Source organism: Sturnus vulgaris, chromosome 5, assembly GCF_052056855.1.
Source record: "Sturnus vulgaris isolate bStuVul1 chromosome 5, bStuVul1.hap1, whole genome shotgun sequence".
Taxonomy (NCBI): Eukaryota; Metazoa; Chordata; class Aves; order Passeriformes; family Sturnidae; genus Sturnus; species Sturnus vulgaris.
Genome location: NC_142247.1, coordinates 2,556,243 through 2,582,669, shown reverse-complemented (window position 1 = coordinate 2,582,669; position 26,427 = coordinate 2,556,243). Strand labels below are relative to the sequence as shown.

The 26,427-nt window shown below is 41.8% G+C and overlaps 1 protein-coding gene across 11 annotated transcripts in view; it reads left to right on the top strand.

The window, feature by feature from the left end:
* CALD1 (caldesmon 1) overlaps nucleotides 1–26,427 on the top strand; it is a 172,848-nt gene that overhangs the window by 141,371 nt on the left and 5,050 nt on the right. For 9 of the 11 annotated variants that reach the window (XR_015803619.1, XR_015803620.1, XR_015803621.1 and 6 more), the window contains 10 exons: nucleotides 3,451–3,597; nucleotides 4,550–5,531; nucleotides 6,143–6,217; nucleotides 10,468–10,610; nucleotides 14,963–15,212; nucleotides 16,445–16,585; nucleotides 23,328–23,371; nucleotides 23,482–23,560; nucleotides 24,861–24,992; nucleotides 25,941–26,036. Coding sequence is in view for 8 of the 11 variants with exons in the window: in XM_014870061.2 (XP_014725547.2) it covers nucleotides 3,451–3,597; nucleotides 4,550–5,531; nucleotides 6,143–6,217; nucleotides 10,468–10,610; nucleotides 14,963–15,212; nucleotides 16,445–16,585; nucleotides 23,328–23,371; nucleotides 23,482–23,560; nucleotides 24,861–24,992; nucleotides 25,941–26,036 (2,089 nt within the window). In the remaining 3 variants the exon portion in view is untranslated. The remainder of the gene's footprint in view (nucleotides 1–3,450; nucleotides 3,598–4,549; nucleotides 5,532–6,142; nucleotides 6,218–10,467; nucleotides 10,611–14,962; nucleotides 15,213–16,444; nucleotides 16,586–23,327; nucleotides 23,372–23,481; nucleotides 23,561–24,860; nucleotides 24,993–25,940; nucleotides 26,037–26,427) is intronic. The other 2 variants (XM_088164545.1, XM_088164544.1) reach the window with 1 other exon arrangement.

Here is a 26,427-nt window from a genome sequence, read left to right as displayed (position 1 = left end):
TTCTGTGTATTTCTGACACTTGAAATGGAGTCTGAGTTCAGATCCACAGCAATTCTTTCTTCCTGCCTCCTCTAGAATGGAGTAGAGTGATGCAGCCCAAATTAGGCAGGCTTTTTCTACTCCTGTGAAAAATGAAAAAAGAATTTAGATTCATCAGGTTTATTTATGACTCACTGAGGGCAGATTGTGCTACAAATTATAAGGTTTCTCTTTAATCAGAATCACTGAATCACTATTTAGAGTGGGGACCAGATCTTGCCCTGTCTTCATAAATTGCCTACTGTAGCAAGCCCATGAGCTTGATCAGGAAATTTCAGTGCTGTCATAACTCAGACAATAATAATAATGTAGTAGTACTGGGCAAGGAATTCCAAACCCAAAGTGCCTTAGATAATGCTCGGGCTGATTTATGGTTTCAAGTGGAAACCAGTTAAAGCTGGGTTGTATGAAATGGTCTCAGCCCATAATCATCCCAGCTATTACCAAGTTTCTTGCTGGTTATAACTTTACATAAATTCAGTGTTTGGTGTAGAATACAGAGTGCTGTATTTCTCTGAAAAAGGTCTGAAGGAGATGGTCACATCTCCTGTATTCCCAATCCAGCAGATTTATTTTTCACTCAAAGTCCCCCCCATTCAATCTGAGGGCAACATTTTTAGACTTACTCAAGTAATAATGAGATTTGTTGAGTTCTTCAGGTCTGGGATTTCAGTCCTTGAGAGTTGCACTTGATGATCCTTGTGGGTCCCTTCCAATTCAGAATATTCTGTGTTCTGAGTATTCAGCAAGAGCTGTTGTATCAGCAGGCTTGGCATTCCTCTTTGTGATCCTGCTGTGTTGGGGTCTCCTTGCCTGAGGCAGCTGGAACAGCTGATTGTGGAGAGATGCTTGCCTGCAAAGCCATGTGGAAGGTGACAAATGGATGTGAGTTTGGTTTAATTTACTTGCTGGGTGTGTGCTGGGCAGCAAGGCTGCTCTCCAAGGGTGGGGAAACAACACAGGCCAGCGTGGATCATCAGATTTCTATCTGTCCGATAAACAGAGCTGAAATCTTGGAGACACACTTTTTATTATTTATTTACTCTTAGCCTGAAGAATGTCAGAAGATGTAGGAGAGTGGAAGATGAGCTCTGAAGAGCTCCCAAATTCATTTTGCTCGTGATGGGGTTGCTACAGAGATCTGTAGCAGTGGGGGAATGAGGGTCACTCTTCACGCTGAAAGCAGTATTAACATAATTGCAAGGAAAACAAGAAACACATCTCTTAAAAAGCCTGCAACTGGTTGTTCCTGTGACTGTTTCCAGATTTCTGGGCAGATGGCATGAATGCTGGTGAACAGAAATGCATAGTTAAGGTGATTTTCATGGATGGAGCCCATCCCTGGTGTATTTGCTCTCTGTAGGAAACTGCTGGGATATGTCATAAGGCAATGGATGTGTTTAGAATCATATTAAGAGACATTTTCAGCTTTCTTGACAGATGATCTATGTGATAAGTGTCCAAGGACAGGAAGTACATATCTGCCTAATGGATAAGATCTTGTGGGAATTTTTTGCTCTGGGTATTCTTTTTATTTCCTTTTTTAGTTTTCTGAGGAACTGGTGGTTTACAAAAGGCATTTTAAAGAGGCTTTTAAAAGCAGTTGTTCTCCTTGCTGTGTAGGGATGTTCTGTGTGGGTATGGAGAGTGGAATAAACTTCTTCATCTTTGTGTGGTCTCACTGCACAGACAAATCCTGAGCTATAGACACTGGGTGTTGACTCAGTTGTGGCCATTGTCCAGCTACCACAGGCTGGGAGCAGTCTGTCCTCTCCTGTGTCCTTGCAGGTGAACTTCAGAGTTCAAAAGATCATAAGCTTCTTGCAGCCAGAATATCTCACTAGTGAGAGGGGTGTCTGTGGTCAATTTGCTAATGCAGTTTTTATTCCAGAGTCTCTTTCTTGTTAAAGACCCCATTGGTTTATTATTGTGTTTATATCCTTTCTGTTCCAGACCTAAATGAAATTTTGATACCCCTTGATTTGATACTCCTTGAAGTTGTTTACAAATGGCAGGAAGTGTTTTTCCTTACCTTCCCTGCATCACTTTTAGTGCTTTTAATTCAGCTCCTTCCTTTCTTCCTCATCTGCCACAGTGCTCCCTCACTGCCATGCTGCTCATGGTTTGCACTCTCTTTGAGAAGAGTTCTTTCTATAAAGAAAAAGGTTGCAAGCTCTTGAAGCAGAGTGTGAAAGTAGCAAATTAAATTCTTCAGTGCACTGAGGCTGATAATGCTGTTCTAGATCTGGCAAGTGGCTCAGCCATGTTTTACACTTTCTTAAATTCTTAAAGCAAAATTGGGGTAACTGAATCCCTGCTGAACCTCTACTTTCACCCTTCTTTCAGCAAAGAAGGAAAGTAGTATCAGAACACGGTGATGATGGGAGAGTTTTGTTCCCAAAGAATCTCATTGATGGCTAAATCAAAATGGTTTAGTTGCTTTTAATGTTAAAATATTTGCAATAAAAACATTATCTGTAGTTGGCTTTAGTCGGTGCAGAACTCTGGGTTTTTTTCTGTATTCATGGCTGCACTGCTAAATTAAATGTGTAACTATGTAAAGAAGGGAGACTTCTTAACCATGATGTATCAAACCACTGCCAGAAGTAAAGTAAATGAATGTCCTGACTGGGTCTGGCACATGTGAGCTTCCTAATTCCCTTTCCCTGCTCAAAAAGATAAGAGGAATGCAGGCCTCTCCCTTTATCTCACACAGTAATAACCTCAGCAAAGATTTGAATGGGACACAGGATTATTAGGATTTCAAGGTCTTGCTTTCCTTTTCAAGTAGGATGAAACTAAATGTAGTCATCTGTTGGGTTAGATGAATACAATGGGTTCTCAGCTGTAGGCTTTCATCACAGCAGTGATCTTGTGTGATTTGGCCTGGCAGGGCTCCGGGCTCACAAAAATTTTGTGGGTGTCAGATGTTTGGCACTCAGAACCGACCACTGAGAGCTGTTGTCATACTTGTGTCTCCCTGCTTTCCAGTCTTTAAAATGCAGAATACTGTCACCGTTTTCAGCATGTGATATTTAGAGGAGAGTAATGAAAAGCTGCTTTGCTGAGTCCGGTTTCAGTGGGCCTGAGCAGCAATCTGCTCAAATGCTGCTGTGGGGATCATGGGGCAGGCTAGGAGCATGTTTGGATTTTGGTGTTTTTTGGGGGCCAGCTGACAGTGTGGCGTGGCTGCTGCCTTCACAGGGACTATTTTCTCAAGTTCACTTCTGAAAAACAAAAGCAAACCAGGGTTTGAAATTCCGCCTCTCAATTTCACAGCGTATTTTCACAACGGCATGTGGAGCAGCCACTGCAGCCCTGCTTACTGTGCTCTATCTAGAAAACGGCTTTTTGTGATTTTTTTTCTTTTCCGTGTCCAATAGGACCAATGTTTCCCTCTCCCTGTTGCAGGCTGTCCTACCAGAGAAACGATGATGATGATGAGGAAGCTGCCAGGGAGCGTCGCCGGCGGGCTCGGCAGGAGAGGCTGCGGCAAAAGGAAGAAGGAGATCTCTCAGGAGAAGGAACAGAGAAATCCGAGGTTAATGCCCAAAACAGGTACGTGTCTGGTGCTGTTTGCTGACAAGCCAATGGTAATTCTTGTTCAGAGTGGAGAAGTATCTAGAAGAGGTTTGCTTTGGTGCTTGAATTTGAAGTACTTGGTTCGGCCATCCTCAAACTGAAGAACTGTGAGGATCAATCACCCTGGCTGTGTCTGCATGGTAGAATGGGAGCATCACTGACCCTGGCCTGAGGCCATACATATCCAGCTATCCTCAAGGCTGTCTGTGGGGTAATTCAGCTGGGGCTTTCAGATTCTCTCAGGGATGGGTGCATCTGGCCTCACAATGCACCACATCTTTTGTTCTGCTCACAGGGGTCGTGGCATCGTGGGGCCAAAGCACTGGGTGGCACCCAGCCCTCAAGCTGTGGCTGAAATATGCCTGCAAGGTGCTGGGTGTGAGCTTTAGGGCACAGCACTCACCTGGCACTGTCAGTGTCACGCTGGTGTAGAGGGCAGAAAAGCTTATGGAAGGAGGTGACTCTTAAAATCATAGAAAATCATAGAATCATCAAAGCTGGAAGATTTAAGATCATCAAGTCCAACCATCAACCCAGCAGTGCCATGGCACCATACCACTCACATCATACACCCACTTGTCACAAGCTGAGTGGCCTTCCTGTCCATCTATCATTTGTTTAGTTTCACATAGTCACAAATAATATGCCCAGATTTCCAGTGGCCATCACACTACAAGAAACCAGAGTTATGAAGGCAAGTGCTGCTAGATACTGAGCACAAGAAGCAATTTATTTAAGGCAAGGAGAATGGATATAATAGCAAAACAACAGATAAATTTTGAAGTGTGTGACCTGCTGTGTTTTCCAACCATGAAATGATGCTACAGCAAGCTTTCTTCCTAGAAACAGTGAGCACATATGTTGTTAGAAAGATTTTATTTTTTATTTTTTTTTTATTTTTTAATGCAAACCTGTCCCTTTTCCATAGTGTGGCAGGGGAGGAAAGCAAGCGTTCCACAGATGATGAGGCTGCATTGTTGGAGAGGCTGGCGAGGAGGGAGGAGAGACGCCAGAAACGTCTGCAGGAAGCCCTGGAACGCCAAAAGGAATTGGACCCCACGATCACAGATGGGAGCTTGTCAGTGCCCAGCAGGAGAGAAGTGAACAATGTGGAGGAAAACGAGACCACGGGGAAAGAGGACAAGGCTGAGAAACGCCGAGGGCGCTATGAGATTGAGGAGACAGAAACCAAATCGTACCAAAGGAACAACTGGAGGCAAGATGGGGAAGAAGAGGAAAAAAAAGAAGAAAAAGACAAGGAGGAGGTGCAGGAGGAGAAACCAAAGGAGCTTCCCGTAGAGGAAAATCAGGTAGAGGTGACAGCAGAAAAACCCACAGATAAAGAAGAGGCAGTAACTGTAAATGCAGAGGAGCACAAAGCAGAGAATGACACAAATGCTGTGCCAGAAGGGACCCAGAGTGTAACTGATGCTGTAGATAAAGAGAAGCTTCAGGATGAGGAAAAGGCTGAGGAAGAAAGGAAGGAAGCAGAAGAAAGGGAGAGGTTAAAAGCAGAGGAAGAAAAGAGGGCAGCTGAGGAAAAACAAAGAGCAGAGGAAGAAAAGAGGGCAGCTGAGGAAAAACAAAGAGCAGAGGAAGAAAAGAGGGCAGCTGAGGAAAAACAAAAAGCAGAGGAAGAAAAGAGGGCAGCTGAGGAGAGGGCAAAGGCAGAGGAGGAGAGGAAGGCAGCTGAGGAAAGAGAGAGGGCTAAAGCAGAAGAGGAGAGGAGGGCAGCTGAGGAAAAACAAAAAGCAGAGGAGGAAAAGAGGGCAGCTGAGGAAAAGGCTAAACTAGAAGCAGAGAAATTAAAGGAAAAACAAAAGATGGAAGAACAGAAAATGGAAGATAAACAGGTAAAAGAGAAGAAAGTAGAAGATGAAAAACCTCAAGCAGCTTTCTTAAAAAAACAGGTACAGTAAACATTTTGCACCAAAATAAGACACCTGTGGTTTGTGTGAAATGTAATGCAAGAAAAGATTGAATTGGAATTTCCTCACAGATCTAGTCCTGAAGTTACTAATACCTGTGCTGTCGCTCTCTCTTTTTAAAAATAAATCCCCTCCTGCTTATCAATAATTCAGTGCACAACCTCACTCCATTTTTCAAAGAAAACCTTGCATGTTCAGACCTCTGCATGTGCCTGTGCCTTTTTTTCCCCCCCTCAGCTGCTATAACCTGGCCTAATGCAGTAACACAGGAGGTGGAGGCAGACACATCCTGGCAGAAAATATTATGAGCACCTGTCAAACTGTGTGGGGAATGCTGTGTGCTAAAGGAAATCACAAGGAAGGGACACATGAGCATGATGCCAAGGGAGGGAGAAAGGCCCAGGTGGGGGGAATGGGAGGATTTGGAGAGGGTGGAGGGGGCACAGCAGCACATGATGGAGCTGTGGCTGCTCACTGGATTGCTACGTGAGCACAGCGTGGAGAAACAAAAAGCGCAAACAGGTGCGGTGTTGGTTTTTTGTTTTTGTGTGTTTAAAAAAAATAAATAAATTATTGAAAACCCAAAAACAAAGGAGGAAGAAAAAGTGGAGGCTAAAAAGGAAAAGCTGGCAGAAGAGAAGCTCCAAGCTACCTCCATAAAAGATCAGGTAACTCATAAACCACTGATTTAGATGTGATAGGGAAACTTGAGATGTGAAAACAAATAAGGCACCTATAAGTGAAAGTTGCTTCTTCAGCAAAGTACTTAAGCTTGTGCTCCACTTCAAGAACATGGGTAATCCTGCTGAAATAAATAGGGATGAAGCTTCTTAAGTGCTTAAAATTAAGTAAATTCTTAAGTAGTTTGTTCTTTTGGGGCTTTAGGGCCAATTCCTGTTTGTCTTAAAACAAATATTTCAGGAAATTCAGTTCAGTCAACAACACAAGTATGATTTTCCCTCTAGGGATGAATTTTTCAGGACAGTATCAACTAATCATCCTTCCCTGGTTTCCTCTCACTTTACTGTGAACTTTTCCCCTATGAACAAAATCTCCTCTAATAATTATCATCATAATCATCATCAACATAATGATAATTAATAATAATCATCAACATGACAATAATAATCTAGGCCCCTTGGCCACCTGATTTCCTTAACTAATAATTCTCCTGCAAGCTGCAGTACCCCATGATATAAACTCTTCATACCCAAGATTCTTCTTTTGTTTTAAAGAGAAAATCCACCAAATTTACTGCATTGCATTTCCACTGTAAGCACAGGAGCTGGTGCCATGGTGTTTTACTGTATGGTAAGTAAATGAGATTTGGGGACCATTTGCTCTTCAGGGTACAGTTGGACATGGGGAGCCATGCTCAGTGCTGGCCAGTGGTTTTGGTTCAGCAGGTCCCAAAACACCCCCAGGTTCTGATTAGGGTCAGAGATTGCTCAGAGCCTTGGAAATTTGGACCCATTTGGGTTCAGCCAGGTCTGTGTGGTTTAAATTGCTGCCTGTCCCGAGGATTGGGACCACTGAGAATTGTAGAGGGTCCACTGCAGGGTCCTTGGTTAGCAGATGAGTTTGGAACAGGCTGTAGGTGCTTGGCTCACCCTCAGAGAGCAGAGAGGAAACAGCTGCACAAAAAGTAAGGGATGGATTATACTAAGAAGACAGAACCAGTTTCCACTATTCACTTTTGCATGCAGTCTTTGAATATTGCAAGTAAATGTAAAGAGGAGTCTGTAACTGACCACAAACTTTGATTTCTGGGAAACTTGAGACACAGTTGTCCTGCTTGTTCTTACATAGAGCTCGGCCAGCTCTCCCTGGAGCTCTCATCATGCTTTTAAAACCTACTCACTGGGCTAGATTATTCCAGGAAATTGGCAAGACTTATAAAAGTTACTTGTGATTTTAGTGTTTCCATCTTTGGATGCTGAAGCTGAGACAACTTAATAGAATCCCACTTATAGTGCAATGCTGAATACCCATCCTGAGCATTTAAAATATCTTTAAAAATCTCAGTTGTTGTTTCTTTACTTGTCAGCAAAAATTGATCATCAGGTAATATCAGGCTTTCATCTCCACTTCTCCCACCCTTTGTAGGACACACAGATTCAGTGAGGTCTCTTTCTGAATGTGCATGCAGCTAAGAGGATGCCAGTGTTTCATGAGCAGACCCTGAGGGAATAGAGTGTATCTACATGATCAGGTTTTGCTTTAGACCTCAAAGTTCGGGTTTTGATTAATTTGGCAAGAAGAAATTTGTCTCCCTTTCTGAACTTCTGCACAGTTTTTGGTTCTTAGAGTGACCTGAGAAGTTCATAAGAGCAAGCTTTCTCATGATGTGAGACTCCTGGTATTTCCTGCTTCCAGTTTGGCAAGATGTGCTGCAGCAGTTGCTTTTCCCATGGTATTTGGGGATGGCAGAAGACTCTACAGGGAAGCCCTAGACCCAGATGCCCACAGCTTTTAACTCACCAAATAACTGAGCCCAAGCAAGGAATCAAATCTACCAGATGGGCCCCAACCTCAGCAACAGATTTGCTTCAGTCTGAAGGTGTTCAGACTCAAGATTTAGAAATCTCAGCTCTCAAATAAAAGCATAAAAATCTTAACAGAAAAGAGGCAGTATAGAAAGAGATAAAAATATAAATACATAAGGCTGGAAATTTTTTAACAGTGCCTTTGGTCACGTTCTAGCTTGATATCAAGATTTGTGAGAACATGTGAACTGTTTCAGTTCAGGTAATATTACCTGCCTGCTCCAAGTGGAGTCCTTTTTGAATTCAGCAGAAGGTGAATTAGTCTGTAATTTAGGGAAGCAGTAAGGCAAGGGAAAGAACTTATTCTGTTGTCTGCCTTTGGAATGAGATACAAAGGTTTCTGCTTCTTTGCTAATCAATCTCTGCTTTGGTATTAAAATTAGTAGGAGAAGGATGGAGCCCAAAAGATATTTCTGTAATATCTTGATTTGCCATCTTTTTGAATAAAGAGGCCAAGCTGTGTTAATGGTTTTCTCAAACACAGACACATTATCATAAATCCTACTGGCTTCTGAAATGCTATTTCCTAACCTATTAATTTTTAAACTATATTGTTTTAATATTAGTTTTCTCAGTGATTTCAATTAAGATGTAAGAGATACAGCCCTCCCCAGTGGACCTGAATACATAAGACAGCTGGAAGTGTTGGCTTCTTAAATAAGACTTAGGAAGGTCTTGATGAAAATCTCAGCAAAGGAAATCTTATGTCTCAAAAATCCCAGGACAGACATCCTGGCACGAGAAATCTTGCACCAATCAGCACAGCCTGTTTCAGCATCCCCCTGGCTGGGGCTGAGCAGAGGTGCCTGCTGTGAACACCATCACCCAGAAGATGATGCTGTCTGATGGCATCCATCAGCATAAATGAAAAGCCCTGCCTGTCTCAGCCCAGCTCCTAGAAAACTGCAAACCATTCCTTGAGGCCAGTGGCAATAATGGCCTGGCTTGCAGCAGCTGCAGCATCATGGCCAAAGAATGCAGGGCCAGGGAAGCTGAACTCTCCTCTTGTCCCTCGGGGAGCTGCTGCCAGGTCTTGCTGGCAGGAGAGGGTGGGAAAAGTCTGCACTGAGTTGTTCTTTGATGAGGAAGAACAGAAATTTCTTTTGATTTGTACTGTGTACTACTGTTTTATTTCAAGGTGCATCTTAAGGCACCTTTAAGAGCAGCTGTGTTGCAGACAGGGCTGTTACAGAAGTTCTTTATCTTCCTGGTTAGCAGATGGGATGGCAACAGGCTTCCAAAGTATTTATTTTCTAAAGTTCTCTGTTTGAATTCTACACAGAAGGTATTTCTTGCTTGCCAGCTAGAACCTTCCTTCAGCACAGAGCTGAGGAAAGCCAGTGAATACCATGGAGGTAACCATTTCATCTGCTGCTGTTGGAAGTTTGTTTTGGCTGGTAGTCTTAGCTAAAAGAGAATATTTCTACCTGAGGATCCATAACTTAAATCAGTTCACTTTCTCCTTTTACCAGCACCTAGCCATGACTCAGCATGCTGGGGTCAGGCCATCTGTGGTATTGATAAATACTTCAAGCTCATAACTCTGAAGAAATACTGGAGGATGAAATTTATGTGCAAAATATTCTTGATTACGATTAAGAATCATAAGACAAAACTTTTTTAAGGATAAAGGGAATTTTTACTTGTGTTTTCCAGAGCATCTCCTTCTTCATAGGTTTAAATATTCATGTCTGATAATGAACAGACCCAGGCAGGACTGTGCTTTTTATCAGAGTAAGTTTTGCTCTGATACAAAGATGATTTTGTGTTTTGGCCATTATTCCTGCAACAATGAAGTATCCTTCTGCTGTGACACTGAAAAAAAACGTGAACTTTGTCAAACAAGCTTGACATTTGTTGGAGGTTACGTGTTATTTCTATTGCACCAATGCCCTAAAACTGCTACCAAAAATGCACTGGCAAGTCCCAGAGAGTTTGCAACCCATGACCTTAAGAAGCAACAGGTGAATGATGCTGCAATGGGGGGGAGGAGTGGGGGTGCAGTTGCAGAGTGGAGCAGTGTGGTGGAATAGTCCCATGGCCACAGCAAACTTTCACAGAAGATAATATTTGATTATCTTCTATGAAGAAGATATTATTTTCAAGAAGGTAATATTATTTTCAAGATGCTTTGACCTGGAATTCAGGTCAGGACAGCGAAGTGATGGTTGATCACAGTTTAGAGCTTTGCAGACTCCTTCTGCCCTAAAGCTCATAAACATTTTGAAGACAGCTCCCAGTCTTGCCAAGAAATTTGTGTTTCTCAGCTGCTAGGTAGAATGCCTCGTTCTGACTTTTTTTTTTTTTTTTTTTTTTTTGTGTGTGTGTGTGTCTTGTGTTTTGCTCTGTGATTTGTGCTATCTCCTGAGCAGGTAAAAGATGACAAAGGTAAAGCACCCAAAGAGGAAATGAAAAGTGTCTGGGATCGTAAGAAGGGCGTTCCTGAGCAGAAGGCACAGAATGGAGAACGGGAATTCCCTGCCTCCAAACTGAAACCCACTGAGAATGCTTTTGGGTAAGTTCAGAGTAAGAATTGGGATTTGTAGCACAAGAATTTTGTGTTCTCTAATTTTTTTTAGTCAGGTCTCAACTTTTGCTATAGTAACCTATTTCCAATTACCCATCTACGTTTAATTAGCAGAATAAAGCACAATTCAGTTGGTAACTCTAGAAAGAGCTTCTCTCTTTATTTCAAGGCAAACAGTGAAATCAATGGCTTCTGTAGAAAAGTGTTTTTTCAGATAGTTAAAAACCTCTCCTAGCCAAAATAACTTTTTTTTTCTTTTTTTTCCCCCTTCCTTTTTATAAGCTGTGTCACAGTTTGAATTTTATTTTTCTTTTTAAGGAATATTTATAAAAAGGTTATATTGGGAAATTCAAAAAAGTAACAATTTTCTAGTGAAAATTTTATTTAAATGGATCCTGCTTGCTAAAAGCATGAAATAGAAATTAAGTTCTTCCTTTTAGCAGGAAACTAGGAATGAGTAGGTTAGAAATTGAATTTTTTTTCCTTCTGCATCTCTCTTCCTCTTTTACATTGACACAGGCAAAGGAAAGGTTAAGCTCCCCAAGCACTTTGAAAAATCTGAGCATGGCAGATGGGATTTGCTATTGTATCTCAGCATTCCCCTCATGATTCTTCCGGGAAAAACAAACTTTCTCAAAATAAAATGCAGTTCAAAAGACCCTGGAGACGCCCTGACCTAAGGCCAAAAGGCAGCAATGGAGATGGAACAGCAGGAAATTGGCCTTGCTCAAAACTTGGGTCACATCATCAATAACATGAGAATGATTTTCTAAAAATATTGTGTTTTCCTTTGCTTTGCTTCCTATGGGAGACAGGCAGTAGTGACAAAATGTACATTTGAGTTTCCACTCCTGTCTTTTTTTTCTATTTCTGTTTTTCTTCTACTGTTTCATGGAATTGTGGAGAAGCCTGTTCAACAACATTTTATGTTCTGAGTAGATTTGGGTTGGCAGCATCAGCAGAGGTGCCAGTGTTTGCTGGGTATGAATTCGGGCTCCTGGCCTGTTTTCTAATCAACTGCCCCTGTAGAGTTGGGCTTTGTCTAGAACTGTCCTTTGCTCCTTTTTTTTTTTTTTTTAATGCACACATCAGATGGGATTTAGAAAGAATATAACTTGGCTAACTTTCAGTGGTGAGAACTGAGAACAAAATAGGGTAATGGAGGCTAAAGAAAAATGTTATCTCTCTTTTTGTCTACGTCAGTCAGTAAGAGAAATACAGAGTAAAATCCCATTTTATGGCTTCCCCTTCCCATCTCCCCTCCCACCTGCCTTCCTCCCTATTCTCATACAAGACTGCAAAAGTCCTAAATATGATGTAACATGTTTTTTCACATTGTTCTGACATTTTTGGCTCCCACAAGCCACTTCTTTCCTTTTCCTCCTTGTCTGAAAGCTGGCAACCAGCTTCATTCCATTTCTTAATACCAAAGAGGTGCTTACAAAACTCTTCCTCCACCCAGCACCTCAATACTAATTTCCCAATGTCGACAGCAGAGAACAGAGATTTCCCAGAATCTGTTGAAAACAGAGTAATTGGAAGTGGAGGAAAATAATGATAATAACTGCCAGTGTATTGTTTGCTATTTTGGATTGTGCAGAACCATTCAAGGAAGACCTGTGAGCAGCATGAGAATAAAATAAGTTCAAAACTTTAAATATCTTTGTAAGGAGGCCAAAACAATCAGCCAAGGTCTGCAAACAAGAATGTTCAGGCTTGATTCTGCCCCTGGCTTAATCAAAGCTGAAATCTGAGTAGCTGTTAATTTCATTGAGGGTACTGAGGGCTAACATTTCTCCTGTGCTGATAGAGAACAGGGTGGCTCTTCCCTAGGAAAATCTTGGCAAACATTCTTCATTCCCTTCATTCTGAAGGCCAAATGTTTGGCCTTGCTGGGGGATCATTTTGTCAGTTTGAAGTGACCTCTTCCATCTTCTTTGGGCCCAAAGCTTGCAGGTCTTGGCGAGTTGGCAACACAGACTTGGACACCAAGAGGCAAATGAAAAAAATATTGAGGTTCCTGGGTTTGTTTGCTGGAGGGGCTACAGCCTTGCAGTGGAGCAGGAAAGCCTTAAGATAGCCAGGGATTTCTTTTGTCCTGTGCACCATTAGGTGCATTGGATCTTTGGAAATTACATAGTGCCTTGTGGAATATTTTGGGTTGTCAGTACTTCTGCAAACTGGACCAGAAGTATTCCAGGCTGGACACCCACTCAAAATCACACCTCAGGTATTGCTCTTCACTTTGTTTTTGAAAGGGCTAAATGAAATTTCAAATTAAATTTCCAATGTATTCTCACAATGCGCTGTCAATTGTATTTTTCATTTAAAAAAGCAATTCTGTAATTTGGCATCACTACCTGATGCAAGACCTTATTTGTGGCCACTTACATTAACTTGTCACATGTTTTTTGGTACTGATAGAACTCCTAATTCCATGCTAGAAGCAAATTTCATTCAATTTGGTAAGATCATGTGGGGGAAGAGAACTCTGTGTTAGATTTTATTATGATATTAGCTCTGGTCCTACAGCCTCTTTTATATGGCTCCATCTGCATGAAACATCTGTCTGAATGAAGAGCATCTTTGCAGGATTGGGTGTGATTGCAAATTTATTGACTGGATTACAAATTTACATGGAATCAGTTTTTTTATATTGTCATCTCTAACAATTACTGTTGGAATCTTTGATTTGTACTGTCTTGTGGTGTTAAACTCTGCAACACTCTGGTTGCATTAATGAAGTAATTTATATCCAGGTTTTTTTAGATGCCAACAATAGAGAAAGTTTTTTTAAAGAATTCCATATACACATTCATCTTCTTTCTTTTTGTCAATAGTACACTTAGAAATCTTAGGTATCTATCTCCTTGTCAGCAGTAACATTAAACACAGTTAAGGAGCAGACATTTGTCTAAACACTGATGAGGTAATTATTTAACAAGGTGATGCTATCTGACTCTGTTGGAAGCATGCACTTCACCTGTGCAAATTCTTTAGGTTTGGTGGGGGGTGGTTTTTGGCATTCTTTCTTTCTGTCTCATGTATTGCAGCTGCTTGGAAAACTCCTGTTTTTTCTCCTGGGGAAAGTTACCATTAATGATTTCCAGTTCCTCACTAAAAAGTAATATTTTCCCTTGAAAATGTAAGCAAAAGACCTGATGAACCTTTCCTTTCATACATGCTGGTGGAGTTAGTGATGGGTGTTATAGGTGAGATAGGAATCTTTTTAGGTTTTTTTAAAAACACTGTTGAAACTGGAAGATTCCATCTCCTCTCTCATTTCTTCCTGTTTTTCCCGAGTCAAGTAAATTGTTCTGTCCCCAAAGATGCTTGTGTTTTTCTAGAGGGTTTGTAAAAAATGCTTGCCTTTGAAAGCAAAGGATTAGTGCATCCTTTATGACACAGAATATAAAATAGTGGTGGCACAAGTTCTCAGGCATGTGGGAGAGACTCCTTCCTCACTGGCAGGGATGGGAGGAGTGCTCCTTGTAATATCCCAGCCTGACAACTCCTGATGGAAGTGCTTTGGGTGTCTTGGTTTGAGAGACAGGTGTTTGCTAAGAAAAGCAGGAGTCTTTTTCTGAAATGGGGAATGTAAACTTCTTTCCTGCAAATTATTATAATTTTGAAATCAAGGGGCTCTCATGCAAAGATATGGGAATAGGAATAACAGTTTTTTACTAGGAAAATTAAAATAAAAATACAGTATTACAGAGAACAAACCCAAAACACTTCCAGAGTCAGAATCCTAGCTGACACTTTGTCAGTCAGTCAGGGTGTTGGTGCAGTCCCATTCCATGGTGACTGCATCCTCCTGCAGTGACAGATGTGGTTCTGCTGGAGCAGGGCTCCTGCACAAGGTGCAGAGATGATGTGGAAAGGTCCAGTTTTCCTCTGGAATCCAGTGGAAAAAAGGCTGCTTGTGGTGTTCTAAATTTTAGTTTTTATTTAAATAGGACAGGCTTGGTTCCTTTTGGCTGGAGCATCTCCCAATGGGATGATGGAATTTTATCAGCCCTGCCCTGGGACTCCATGGCCCATTAACAGGAGATATCTCCTGGAGGAAGGATGGGCTGTGGGAAAGGTGAAGAACACTGCAACAGCTGGTTTAACAGCTGGCCCATTAACAGCAGATATCCCCCTGGAGGAAGCATGGGTTGTGGAAAAGGTAAAGAACACTGCCCCAGCTGGTTTAACAGATGATAGAATACACACTTTTGGTCACATCCTGTATTGCAGCCTAAGACATTTGGGCTTGGAGAGGCTGGCTGTGCTGCTGCTGCTGGCCAGGAAGGGAAAAGCCCATGGCAACATTTTTCCATCCATTGCCTTCCCAGGCGCTCCAGTTTGAAGGGGAGCTCAGAGGAGGCAAAGCCAGGGGTGGAGGCTCTGAAGAGGTTGGAGGATCAGCGGCGCCGGCGGGGCGAGAACGAGAGCGAGGAGCTGGAGAAGCTGAAGGAGAAGCAGCAGGAGGCAGCAGCAGAGCTGGATGAGCTGAAGAAGAGGCGGGAGGAGCGCAGGAAAATCCTGGAGGAAGAGGAGCAGAAGAAGAAGCAGGAGGAGGCTGAGAGAAAAATCAGAGAGGAGGTAGGTGTGAAGTGTGGTGTGTTGGACTTGGGTTTGTTCCATTTTTACTTTGGGTTTATTCAGTTTTTACATTTTACTTGGGTTAATTCCATTATTACATTTTTCCATTTTTTAATTTTTTATTCCATGTTTAATTCCACTCTCCCCGCATTAACTGGCAACTCTTTTTTGTTGTTGTTGACTTGTCAACATTCACTTCACTAGCATTGTCTAGTGAAGACCTGAGGTAAAACATGCAGCATCCAGGACAAAATATTCTAATTCTAGCCTTAGGAAAGGCAGGGCTCTAATATCTGTTTACATGAGCCAGGATTTCATTTGTGATAGCTCTTATCTTCATGGGGATTCAGAATCTTGGGGCAGTGCTTTAGCCACAGGATTTTTTTGACATTATACAGTTTGAATTACAAAGTGCATGTCAGAATTTATCTGCTGCAGATGGGCTGGAATGCTAATGTTGTGTATAGTTACAATAGGCTAGATCTCATTAGGGAGATATTCTTGTCTATTTAAATATTGACATCTGACAACACATCTGTTTTCTTGTACTTCCTCTGCCAAGGGACTCTACAAATAGGATTTCCAAGTCTCTGGTGCATCATTTAGGAATCCTAGTTGTTTGGAAAACGAATAGTAAATGAATAATACTGATAGTATCTGGCAGCTGAATGCCAATTCCTTCAGTGTACTGAGCTCTTTACAGCAGAACTCAGTAGATGCCAAGATTGCACAATACCTTGCTGGACCAGTGCTCACTTTGGTGTTGCTTTGAGGGCTTCAGGTTTGACTTGTAGCTCGTGAGGCAAAACTCATGTGTGGAGGGAGATCTGCAAGCATTTCATCTTGGGTTTCTTGGCCACCTATTGGTTTTTTCCACATTAAATATTAACCTTGGCACAGTGTGTGTCAGAGTAGAGGGACAGAAGAACAATACCAGTGTGATACATGAGAATACAGAGAAACTGAGCTTGGGTCTTTTTCTCTGTTTGAGTGGAACTATATGACAATAAATTTGTGACTTCAGTGTGCACACACTGATTGCCTTCCTGGCACCCTTAACACTGTGATGGATTGGCATTAACACCTTTATACATTTCAGGAAGACCACTGAACTTCTTTGACTGACATAAAAAGTTGTTTTTATAAAATGTGATGAATGTTTGCAGAGCTGCAGAGCCTTGTGATGGTGACATAGTTTCTGAAAGAAGGATTAAACATTGTATTTTTTTAAGGAGGAAAAGAGGAGGATGAAGGAAGAAATAGAAAGAAGAAGGGCTGAAGCTGCTGAAAAACGCCAGAAGATGCCAGAGGATGGTGTATCTGAAGACAAGAAGCCATTTAAATGTTTCAGTCCTAAAGGTTCATCTCTCAAGGTAACCTCCCCACTGGCATCTATATAGGACATAAAAGTAATGGGGTTTGTAGTCTAAACCAACAGCCCAACATCAAAAGCAATGTTGAAATACTTGTAATCAGACCTAGGAAAATACTTTGATAGGTTTAGCCTGAACCCTTTAGCTGAAAGACTTCAATCATTGAGGTGATTGAAAATTGGAGACTAGACTGGCAGCTGTCTCTTCTTGGTAAAGAATCTCCAAAAAGGATCTTCACTTCCTAGAGAAAATTATTTTTGAAATCTAGAGCTGCATTACTATGTTTTTTAAAATTTATTATAGGAGTGCTCTGTGAACTGGAGTAGAATCATAGAATCATTTAGGTTGGAAAAGATCTCTTAAGACCATTAAGTCACAAATGTTCTCTCACTCCTTCCACATCCACAGTTATTTTCTTGCTTGCCAGATTACTTTGTCCTTAAGCATGTTCAGCCTAATCATCATTAATTGTAACTGACCTGTATGGGAATTCTAGCTTATGTCTAATCCCCCTAAAAATAACATCTAGAAGTACTGGGCTGGATTTCATTTTCTTACATAACAAGAAATACCTCACCCTTCAGCTGCTGCAGGATTTCTAAATGGTCTTTTGTGGCCTATATTATATTAGAAGTGTGATAAATCAATTAAATGGTCTTTCAGCATGGAAGAGGAATCCTGGCCCCACTGAAATTATTGGGAGGATTGTTTTGGAATTCAGTCCAGTTGTTTTCTCAGCTCAAGCTCAAACTGCAGATCTAGTAATGTTTTCAAAAATATTTTCCTTTTTTCATTTCGTGTCATTAGTCATTTAAGAACCCCAAACGTTTGTCAGAAAGGGACACTTAGTGGGAACTAGGAGAGAAAAGAACAAGGTAGCAGCTCATTGAACCATGAATTGGATCTGCATGAGATTAAAACTGTTGAGTGAAAAACTGCATTTGGAAAAAATCAGTTTTCCAGTCACAGAGAGCTTCACTTTGATCCAATGTGGGGATCCAGGTCTGCTTTGGGTCCAGTTCTAGCAAATACAGAGTCCAAAAGTTTTTGAATGGACTCACCTTTTGCTTCTAAGATACCTTTGAACCTGAAATACTGGAACGGAATGCACACAGTTGTAAACAAAAATTGAAAAGCTTCACGACTTGCTCTGATTAGTTAAACCTGCTCTTGCCATTTTGGTTGCTAAAGATGATGTCTATAACAGACACTGTAAATGTACAACTTCTTCCCAGCCCTCCTGGGAGGGCTTCCTTTTCTTCTGTTTATTGAGATGCCTTTTATGAACATACGTTTGGAGCTTTAATTTACAGAAGGCTCAGAATGGAGGAAATTGTACTTGAAAACACAAAGTAAAAAGGATATAGATCCTAATTTTGGGATAAGTGAGAAAAAACACTGGACTTGGCAGGAGGTGGAAAGCTTTCAGATGCCTTTTGTATACTGATGCTACACTATTCTAAGTGTATTTTCAGAGGAAAGCTGAAATTTTTCAAGTGTCGTTAGGCATCCAAAGTACAATTTATTTTTTTTTTTAATGTTGGGTTTTGTGTCTTGTTAGGTAGAAGTTGTTTGCTACAAAACCTGATATATGCAACTCTACACATTTTTTCCTCTTTCTCTGTTTCCTTCTCTGAGAAACTGGTGATACTCTACAGATTCCAGTCCAGTGTCTGTGGGTGGCCAGTGTAGATATGTAATGCTGTAGAAGTTCACACCCTAAACTGTTTCTTGGCATTCTGTGGTCAGGAGCTGAGGGGAGAGTAATCTCAGTTTATTAACCTGATGTGAAACTGGATGTCAAAATGCAGTTATTAGAATTGAGCCTGTTTTGTTTGCTTTAATTTGGACTGACTCCTCAGGCTGCTCTCACCTGGTTGGTACGCAGCGTTCTCACTGTCTGCTCTGCACTGCCCAACTTATCTTTTGATTTGTAAAGCATCTGGCACAGGTTTTCTCCCTTGATGGATTTATCATCTCATTAGATCTGCCATGAGTCATGTGAGAATCCCAAATGCACGGCTGTGGGTGGGTGGTTGGAATTAATACTGAAAAAAGGGAGGCTCAGGATAAAAATCATGTATGATACATGTGCACATGCTGACTTCTCCTGGGTCACAGTTTGGCAAAGCAGATTTTCAATCTTTGCTTGTCCTTCCTGATGGGATAAGCTTTTGGGAAGAAAAAGAAGTTCATAGGAGTGGCTAGTATGAGGAAAGTAGGGCGTGCTGATTGCCAAGGGAACGAGAAGAAGAGAGGGAAGAAGGGAGATGAACTGAGCAGCAGTGTGGCAGATTGCATCTGTGGATGCTGCATCTGTCCATCAGCAGGCCTCTCTCCTCTCCTCTCCTCTCCTCTCCTCTCCTCTCCTCTCCTCTCCTCTCCTCTCCTCTCCTCTCCTCTCCTCTCCTCTCCTCTCCTCTCCTCTCCTCTCCTCTCCTCTCCTCTCCTCTCCTCTCCTCTCCTCTCCTCTCCTCTCCTCTCCTCTCCTCTCCTCTCCTCTCCTCTCCTCTCCTCTCCTCTCCTCTCCTCTCCTCTCCTCTCCTCTCCTCTCCTCTCCTCTCCTCTCCTCTCCTCTCCTCTCCTCTCCTCTCCTCTCCTCTCCTCTCCTCTCCTCTCCTCTCCTCTCCTCTCCTCTCCTCTCCTCTCCTCTCCTCTCCTCTCCTCTCCTCTCCTCTCCTCTCCTCCACAGCTCATGGATGCCCAAATGTAAATGTACATATACAAACATGGACAAAATACACACACGTGCTTGTATTTCCAAAAACCTGCTGTGATTTCCTTGTCTGGCCTCTAAAAATCACAGTGCTGACCACTCCTGTTGTTTTTACTGGTAAATAACAGCGTTTCCCTCAAACCTCAGACACTACCAAATTGTGTGCAGCCTTTGTAGTGACAGCCTGAGGGTTGGTTCTTTCTGAGGGGACAGAGAAAAGAAAATGTGCCAAGTAAACACAGGCCAAGTTCATCACTAGCTCGGGGACAGAAGCAGCTTGGATTTCTCAGGGCTGGGTGGACACCCTGTGGGCTGCAGTGGTACCAAACTTCTGTTCAGCCTCTGTCCTGTATCTTGTTTTTATTTTTTTTAAATGAAGACAAAGCCTGGAAAGAGCCTCTGCTGCTCTCCCATTTGCCTCCAGCTTGTCCTTTCCCTAATTTAGTTCATGTAAAATACAATGCATTCAAAGAATGAAATTTCCTGGAAAATCATTGATCATTTTGCTTTTTAGACAAGTTCATTCCTCGTGTTTCTTTGCAAAGGAAGGTTGCTGAGTCCTTGTACTCTGTTCTCGAGGTTAATCAGGAGAGAACAGGATATTTCAGTACTAAATCTCTTCTTGGGGATGAACACCACCACCAGAGAAATGCAAAAGCAGTTATTAGGTGTTGAGGGGAGGGAGCAATGGCAGGAGGAGGGGATATCCCAGTCTTTGGAGAAAATATCTCCTGGAAAACATTGGCAGCCAGCACTCTCTGCAAGGCATTGCTGACAGCTAAGACAGAAAATAGGACTTTTCAGAGACATTTTTTTCTTTAAAAACCTGTCTTGTCCTATCTCATTATTGCTCTCAATACCTGACAGCTGAGGCAGTGACTGGAAAGAAGGAGACTCCACATAATCAGCTCTTCCTTGATGAGCTGTTCTTGTGGCAGAGGGAAAACAGAAATGTAAGAGCAGGATGTGTGACATTTGTTTGTCCCCATCTTTGGTGCTGATGGCAGCACTGGAGTCTGGTGGGTAAACTGGGCTGGCCTGGCACACTCTGCTCAGATGCTGCTGACAGCAGGAAAAAGCATAAATGTGCTTAATGGAGCAAGAGACTGTGTTAGCCACTCGGGGGGATGAGGAGAAGCCTCTCCCAGGGGCTGCTGCTCCCATGGATTTCCACTGGGTCCTTCCACATGCTAGATATGAGAAAAAATAAAATACAGGGTTTTCTGTTTTCTTTTTCTGTTTTCTGTGTTCTTTTTTTATTCCCCTTCTTCCTTGACACATTTTTTTGAGAAGAGTTTTCTATAGATCCGTTTACAAGTTTCTGCTGCATAATATCCAGCACACAGTTTAAAACTCCTAAGAATCATGTGATACCTTTCTATGAAACAAATTTTACTGGGAATATCCAATGTTTTTTGTTTCCCAAGTCATGGTTTTATATTGTGTGTTAACTCATTCCTTCTGGTCATAATTCAATTAGAAGGTGGCAGGTTGACTTTTTTGAATGTCTGTGTTGTGAAAGTATTCCATGGTGACAAAACATAATCCAAGCTATTTAACAAGATCCTGTTAAGATGAATGCAGTAAAAAGATTATTCTTATTTCCTGCTCTGAAACTGAGAAAGCATCTTGCATTTTATGTTAACCACCTTGCTTTGCCTGTTTCTTTTACAGATCTATTTTGTCATACTGTTTACTGTATGTGCCAAAAGTTTTAAATTCTTTGCATGGAGTTTGTGTGATGTGCAGTGGGTAAATGACCTTTAGATGCTGCTGTGCTGTCTAAATGTATTTGACTTTTATGTTGAATGCACGTGTGTACAGGTTTGTTTGCTCTAGGTATATTCCATGTCTGCTTCTGCTATGTTTGAAGGAGGATATTCCAGAATAAACCCTCACAGAATATATTTTATCCCTCCAGAGGGCCTTGCTCAGTTCTGAGGGTTTCTTCCTAACTCTTTCCTGTTTATTTTCTGGTTTTGCTTTTTCACTCTCCTCTTCTGAACAACCTTTCCACAGCTGGTGCTCTGAGAACCTCTGTTACCAGTGGCTAAAGAATGACCCCACTTTTGTCTTTTTACCACAACCACAAAAATAATGTCCATCCTCCCTCCCACCTGTCCTCCTCTCCCACCAGTGCCTACCCCAGCTTGGTTTTCCTGCTGTGCATATAAAAAACAGTGTGAAGATCCTGTAAATGAATTATTAGGCAGTTTCCTTGAGCCCTGGTTCTTTGAGGTAGTCCATATTATTTGTCCTTGCTGCCCAGCAGAGTTTCACTGGTGCAGCTGGGCACAGACTGGGGACAAACTGGAGGCTCTTGCTGGAATAATTCCTCATTTTGATGCATTGCTGGTCCCAAATTTGTCCTAAACTAGAACACCCAGACATCAGCACTGGGGGAAACTTCCACTATACCACAGCAGACGTGAGGCAGCGTGTTTTCAGTGACCATCCTTGTTCTGTTTGGTCACTTTTTAAACCACTGACTTGCTCGTTCTGTGGCATTGCTGGCTGCATCTCTGGGTGAAAGAGCTGTAACCTGCTGGGGTGTGCAGGGCTCCTGCTCCTGCTGGTCTTTTGCTGCCACCTTGTGACATCCCTCCACTGAAATCTGGGATTTTTCCTAGCAAAGCCGTCTTTGCACTCAGGGCTGCTTTCAGCTCGCGTTTTGGCAGCTAAAAGTGGGAATGGAAACGCCTCTGTAAGTTGTATGTATATTTTAGAGGTGCTTTGAGCAGGATGGGTGGTAGCTGGAGTTCCTCCAGTGAGCTCGTTTGGCAAATTCTGCACTCAAGTGAGCTGCCAGAGTTTTTGCTTGCAAGGGCTTGAGAAATAAACCCTGCATGCCCTTTGATGGGATTGCTGTGGGATTTAGTATTCTGGGATAGCCTTGGATGCTAAAGGCACTGAGGAGAACCATTTAAAGGAATGGCTGTCATTGCCTTGTTTTAAAGGCACGAATGCCAGAGCAGTCAGGTTAAAGTAAATTGAAAATGGAGAGCCCTGCTGAGACTGGGGAGTCCCCAGGAATCCAGCCAGGATGATTATTAATCATTTCAATCCCCTGGAGCTGCTTGCATGCATTTTACTTCTAAGTGAAACTGTAGAGCCTGGGCTGAGAAGTGAAACAATGCAACGTGGATAAGACTTGAGGAAGTTTGATGAAAATATTTCTCAACCCAGAATACAAAAAGATGCACATACTCCTCATTCCCCCACCCCCCAAAGTGAAATGTTTTAAAACTTTATTCAGGGATGGAGTTTTTTGAAGTATTGAGAGATTTGACAGAAGTCATATGAGACCTTCATGAGTCTTCCTCCCGGGAAATGTCACAATATTTTCCTATTTACAAAGTAGAAAATAATGATGAAATGTCAGATACCAGTTTGTATAATAATAGCTGGTAGATGCTGATTGAGCAGTGACCCTGCCTGACCATGAGCAAGGTTTACACTGATGGGTTTTTTGGAGCTCAAATTTAAATTGTTAGTGTCCTCTACATTGAATGTTCTTTAAACACGGATTGTTAGTGTTTAAATTTAAAGTGTTAGTGTTTCTACATGTGTAAGGGAGGCTTTGTGGCTGAGCTCCAAACCTGGCCTAGTCTGATGTCTCAGCTCAGAAGAACTTTATTAAATTTGCTGTCTGTCTCACGAGACACACACTTGCTCTTGTGTGGGAGATGTGAGGATGACATAGGTTTTTGTGCATATCAATCCCTTCCATGACATAAACTTCTTCCCTTTCCTTCTTTCTGTGTTGTTCATTTATTCTCTTGTTACATATGAGGCACTGAAGAAATGTGTAGGATTCATGCAGAGAATATATCCAATTTTCTGAATCTGCAGCACAATAGGCTCCTATCTATAAAACCTTTGTGTGTGTTTGTGAAATTTCTGTTGGAATGTGTCTCTCTCTGAGATTGACTTTTCTGACATTTAAAATGACATTTCAGGCTGGCCTTGTACAGGCTGACTCTTTATTAACTTTAAACTTAAAGCTTTTGTTCTTCTCTTTTCTAGATAGAGGAGCGAACAGAATTTTTGAACAAATCTGCTCAAAAGAGGTAAAGCAAAAAAACTGTAAGTTCAGTTCAAACAGCAGTGTTTAAATGGAGGGAATAATAATTCTTGTTTGTTTTTTGTTTTTTGTTTGTTTTCTTTCCACTTTCTATAGTGGTATGAAGCCCACCCAGACAACAGCAGTTGTCTCAAAGATTGACAGTAGACTTGAGCAATACACCAGTGCAATTGAGGTAAGTTATTTCCAGTAAATGGATCTAGTTAATGATGCCTTTAATCAGCCTTTGTTTTGCTGTTCAAGAATTGCAGGGGTTTTTTTTGATCACAAACTCTTCTTTAAGGTGACTTCAAGAACAAAATGTGCTTGAGGCACATCTGGAACCAACATCTAGAGATGATGAGACACAAAACCTCAGATTTGTGTCTTCCCTTCCGTGTTGCAATTTGCTCTGTTTTGAGGTTGCAGTGGCTCTGGAGGGCTCAGTCAGCATCTTGAGTGAGTCACATCCTCTGCCTGGCTGATGAGAGCTGATGGGCACCCTGAGCAAAGCTGACCAAGAATCTTATTCAGGAGAACAAGGAGCTGGCTCTGTGCTGCTGGCTGCCACCTCACAGTGAAATTCCTTGGCAGAGACATACTCTGCAGAGAATTAGTTAAGCAGTGACAAAAGGGAAATCAAAATCACATTGAAACATAGAATTTGACCCCAGGGGATTTTGACAGCTGTGCCTAAGAGCCAGAACTGAGGGCTTTTTCTGTCCATAGTCCAAAGTAAAACAGGAGATTGATACCAGTGCATCCAGCTGCCATCTGACTTTTGAAATATCTCCTTTGCTGAGTTTCTGATTTGCCCACAAGTTGCCAAATCTTAATTGCTTTGCAATTAAGGAGGCAAAGCATCACTCATACAGGTTCTTATTCTCATCAAATCTATGATGCAAGATGTTTGAAAAGAAGAAAGGGGAAGAATTTGGCCTGGCATTTTTAGTAACCATGCAAAAGACACATTTCCCTAAAAAAAACCACCCAAAAACTCCCACCCAATTCTCCATTTTTTGAAGCACCTCGTTTCTTTCAAACATATTGTGAGATTCACCCCTGGAATGCTGAGGTTCAGTTGTGATGCTGAATGACAGAACAGCCTTTCCCCCTGCCTCTGCTAAAGGATTTCCTTAGCTCGGTCCCTTAAAGAGCCAGGTTTACAGGATCCAGGCACTAACTAAGATTTTAAAGCCTTGGAGCAGTTGTGTGTAGAGTTATGGTTTGCCATGGGTTTTAGAAAGGTAATAAGCACAAAAAAAAAAAAAAAAGAAGAAAAAAAAGAAAAAAAAGTGAGTGCCATTTTTACAGTTGTATCAAGGGTGCAACTGCAAATGGAAAAGGGGAGAGAATCTCAGTGGCACTTCTGGAGCTGGGTACTCCTCCTCATCTTTGCATGACCAGTGCTAGAACCACATGGAAATGCTGCATTCCCTGGAGTCAAACCACCCTGCAAATCCAGCTCTTAATGCCAAACACCAATTTTTCCCCAGGGCACAAAGGCTTCAAGACCAGCTAAAGCTTCTGACCTTCACGTTCCAGCTGAGGGTGTCCGTAATATCAAGAGCATGTGGGAGAAAGGGAATGTTTTTTCGTCACCTTCTGGGACAGGAACACCAAATAAGGTATGTGATTAATTTAGCCTCGTGGTTATGAAGAATTGTGCTCTGGAGCTGACCTTGCTGCTCGTGTTCAAGCCTGTCTGCTCCTGTTGACATCACTGGTGAGGAATATCCCAAAGGATCCTGAGGATCTCAGAAATCCACAAGATGGTGTGGCTGCAATATTGGGTATCATGGAAGAATTTAATGACCTACTGAGCTCAGTTATGAGACATTCCAGAGCCACATCAGATATCTTAGAAAAACACATCTGGGTCATTCAAGCGGAGTACAAAGAAATTCTTTGACTAGGGCAAAATTCTTTAGGGGAGCAGAGGAGATTTGAATAGGCAGGATAGTGCTGATATTTTCTAGATAATTCACAGTATTTGTGAGACCTTTATCTTTTCTAGGCAAATCCTTAAGGCAACATTTTCTTTCTATAAATTGATGGGAGTTGCCGAGCTTTTATCATAGGCAAAAAGATGAGCCATGGATTGAAGTGGGTTATTACAGATAGTAATTAAAATTTATTCTAGCCTTTGAAAGATTTAATGTTTTAAATGTTAGGCCACTTCTCTATTGTGCAATTTTTTGGAAAAGAATTAGTTTAACAAGAGAAAAAAAGTAGATTTGAATTTATGTCTCTTCTATTAAGCTAAAGATTTTTAGAGTTTGGTTTTGTGGTCGAAACAACATGTTTATGTCTGACATTTATTACTGGGGTAGCAGTAAAGTGGAGATGTTTTTGTCAGTCCATGTGTGTAATTTCTGGAAACTAGAGGGCAGTAGCAGAGTGTAATTCATGGGGACAACACCTTCAGAGCACACACGATGTCTCTGAGCCAGCCACAGGCTCAGTGAAGACCTCTCTGTTAAACTCAGGCTTGGCTTTGCTTTTAAATCTAAACCATGGTAAACAGAGCAGAAGCCATTCTGGAAGTCTTCTGATTGGATTTTATCATTTTTCAGGAAACTGCTGGACTGAAGGTTGGTGTCTCCAGTCGTATCAACGAGTGGTTGACCAAGACCCCAGAGAGCAACAAATCCCCTGCTCCAAAACCTTCTGTAAGTAAACCTGGAACAACCATCTCTTCAGTAGGTGGGTTTTCTCCTGGGGCAGAGGGTGATGGCCTTTGGAGGAACTCTGCTTTGTGTTCTCCTGGAAGCTCACAGAGCTTCCCTCACTGCCTGCTGACTTCTAGGTAGTCAGAAAAAGGGGAGAGGAAAAAGGGCAGTTCTCACCTTAAAGCTCAGAGAAGCCCTTCTCTGGTAGGGGGCAACTTTAATTTACCACCTGTAAAAGACCATTAATTTAGAAATTACCAGGCACAAACCACAGATTGCACACTTACACACACTTGCCTTGTAAAAATCTTCCCAGTGTTTTTTAAAACACAGCTGAAATAATTTAGTTCTTTATGAGCCTAAATGGAACTCCTAATGAAGTCTCTTTAAC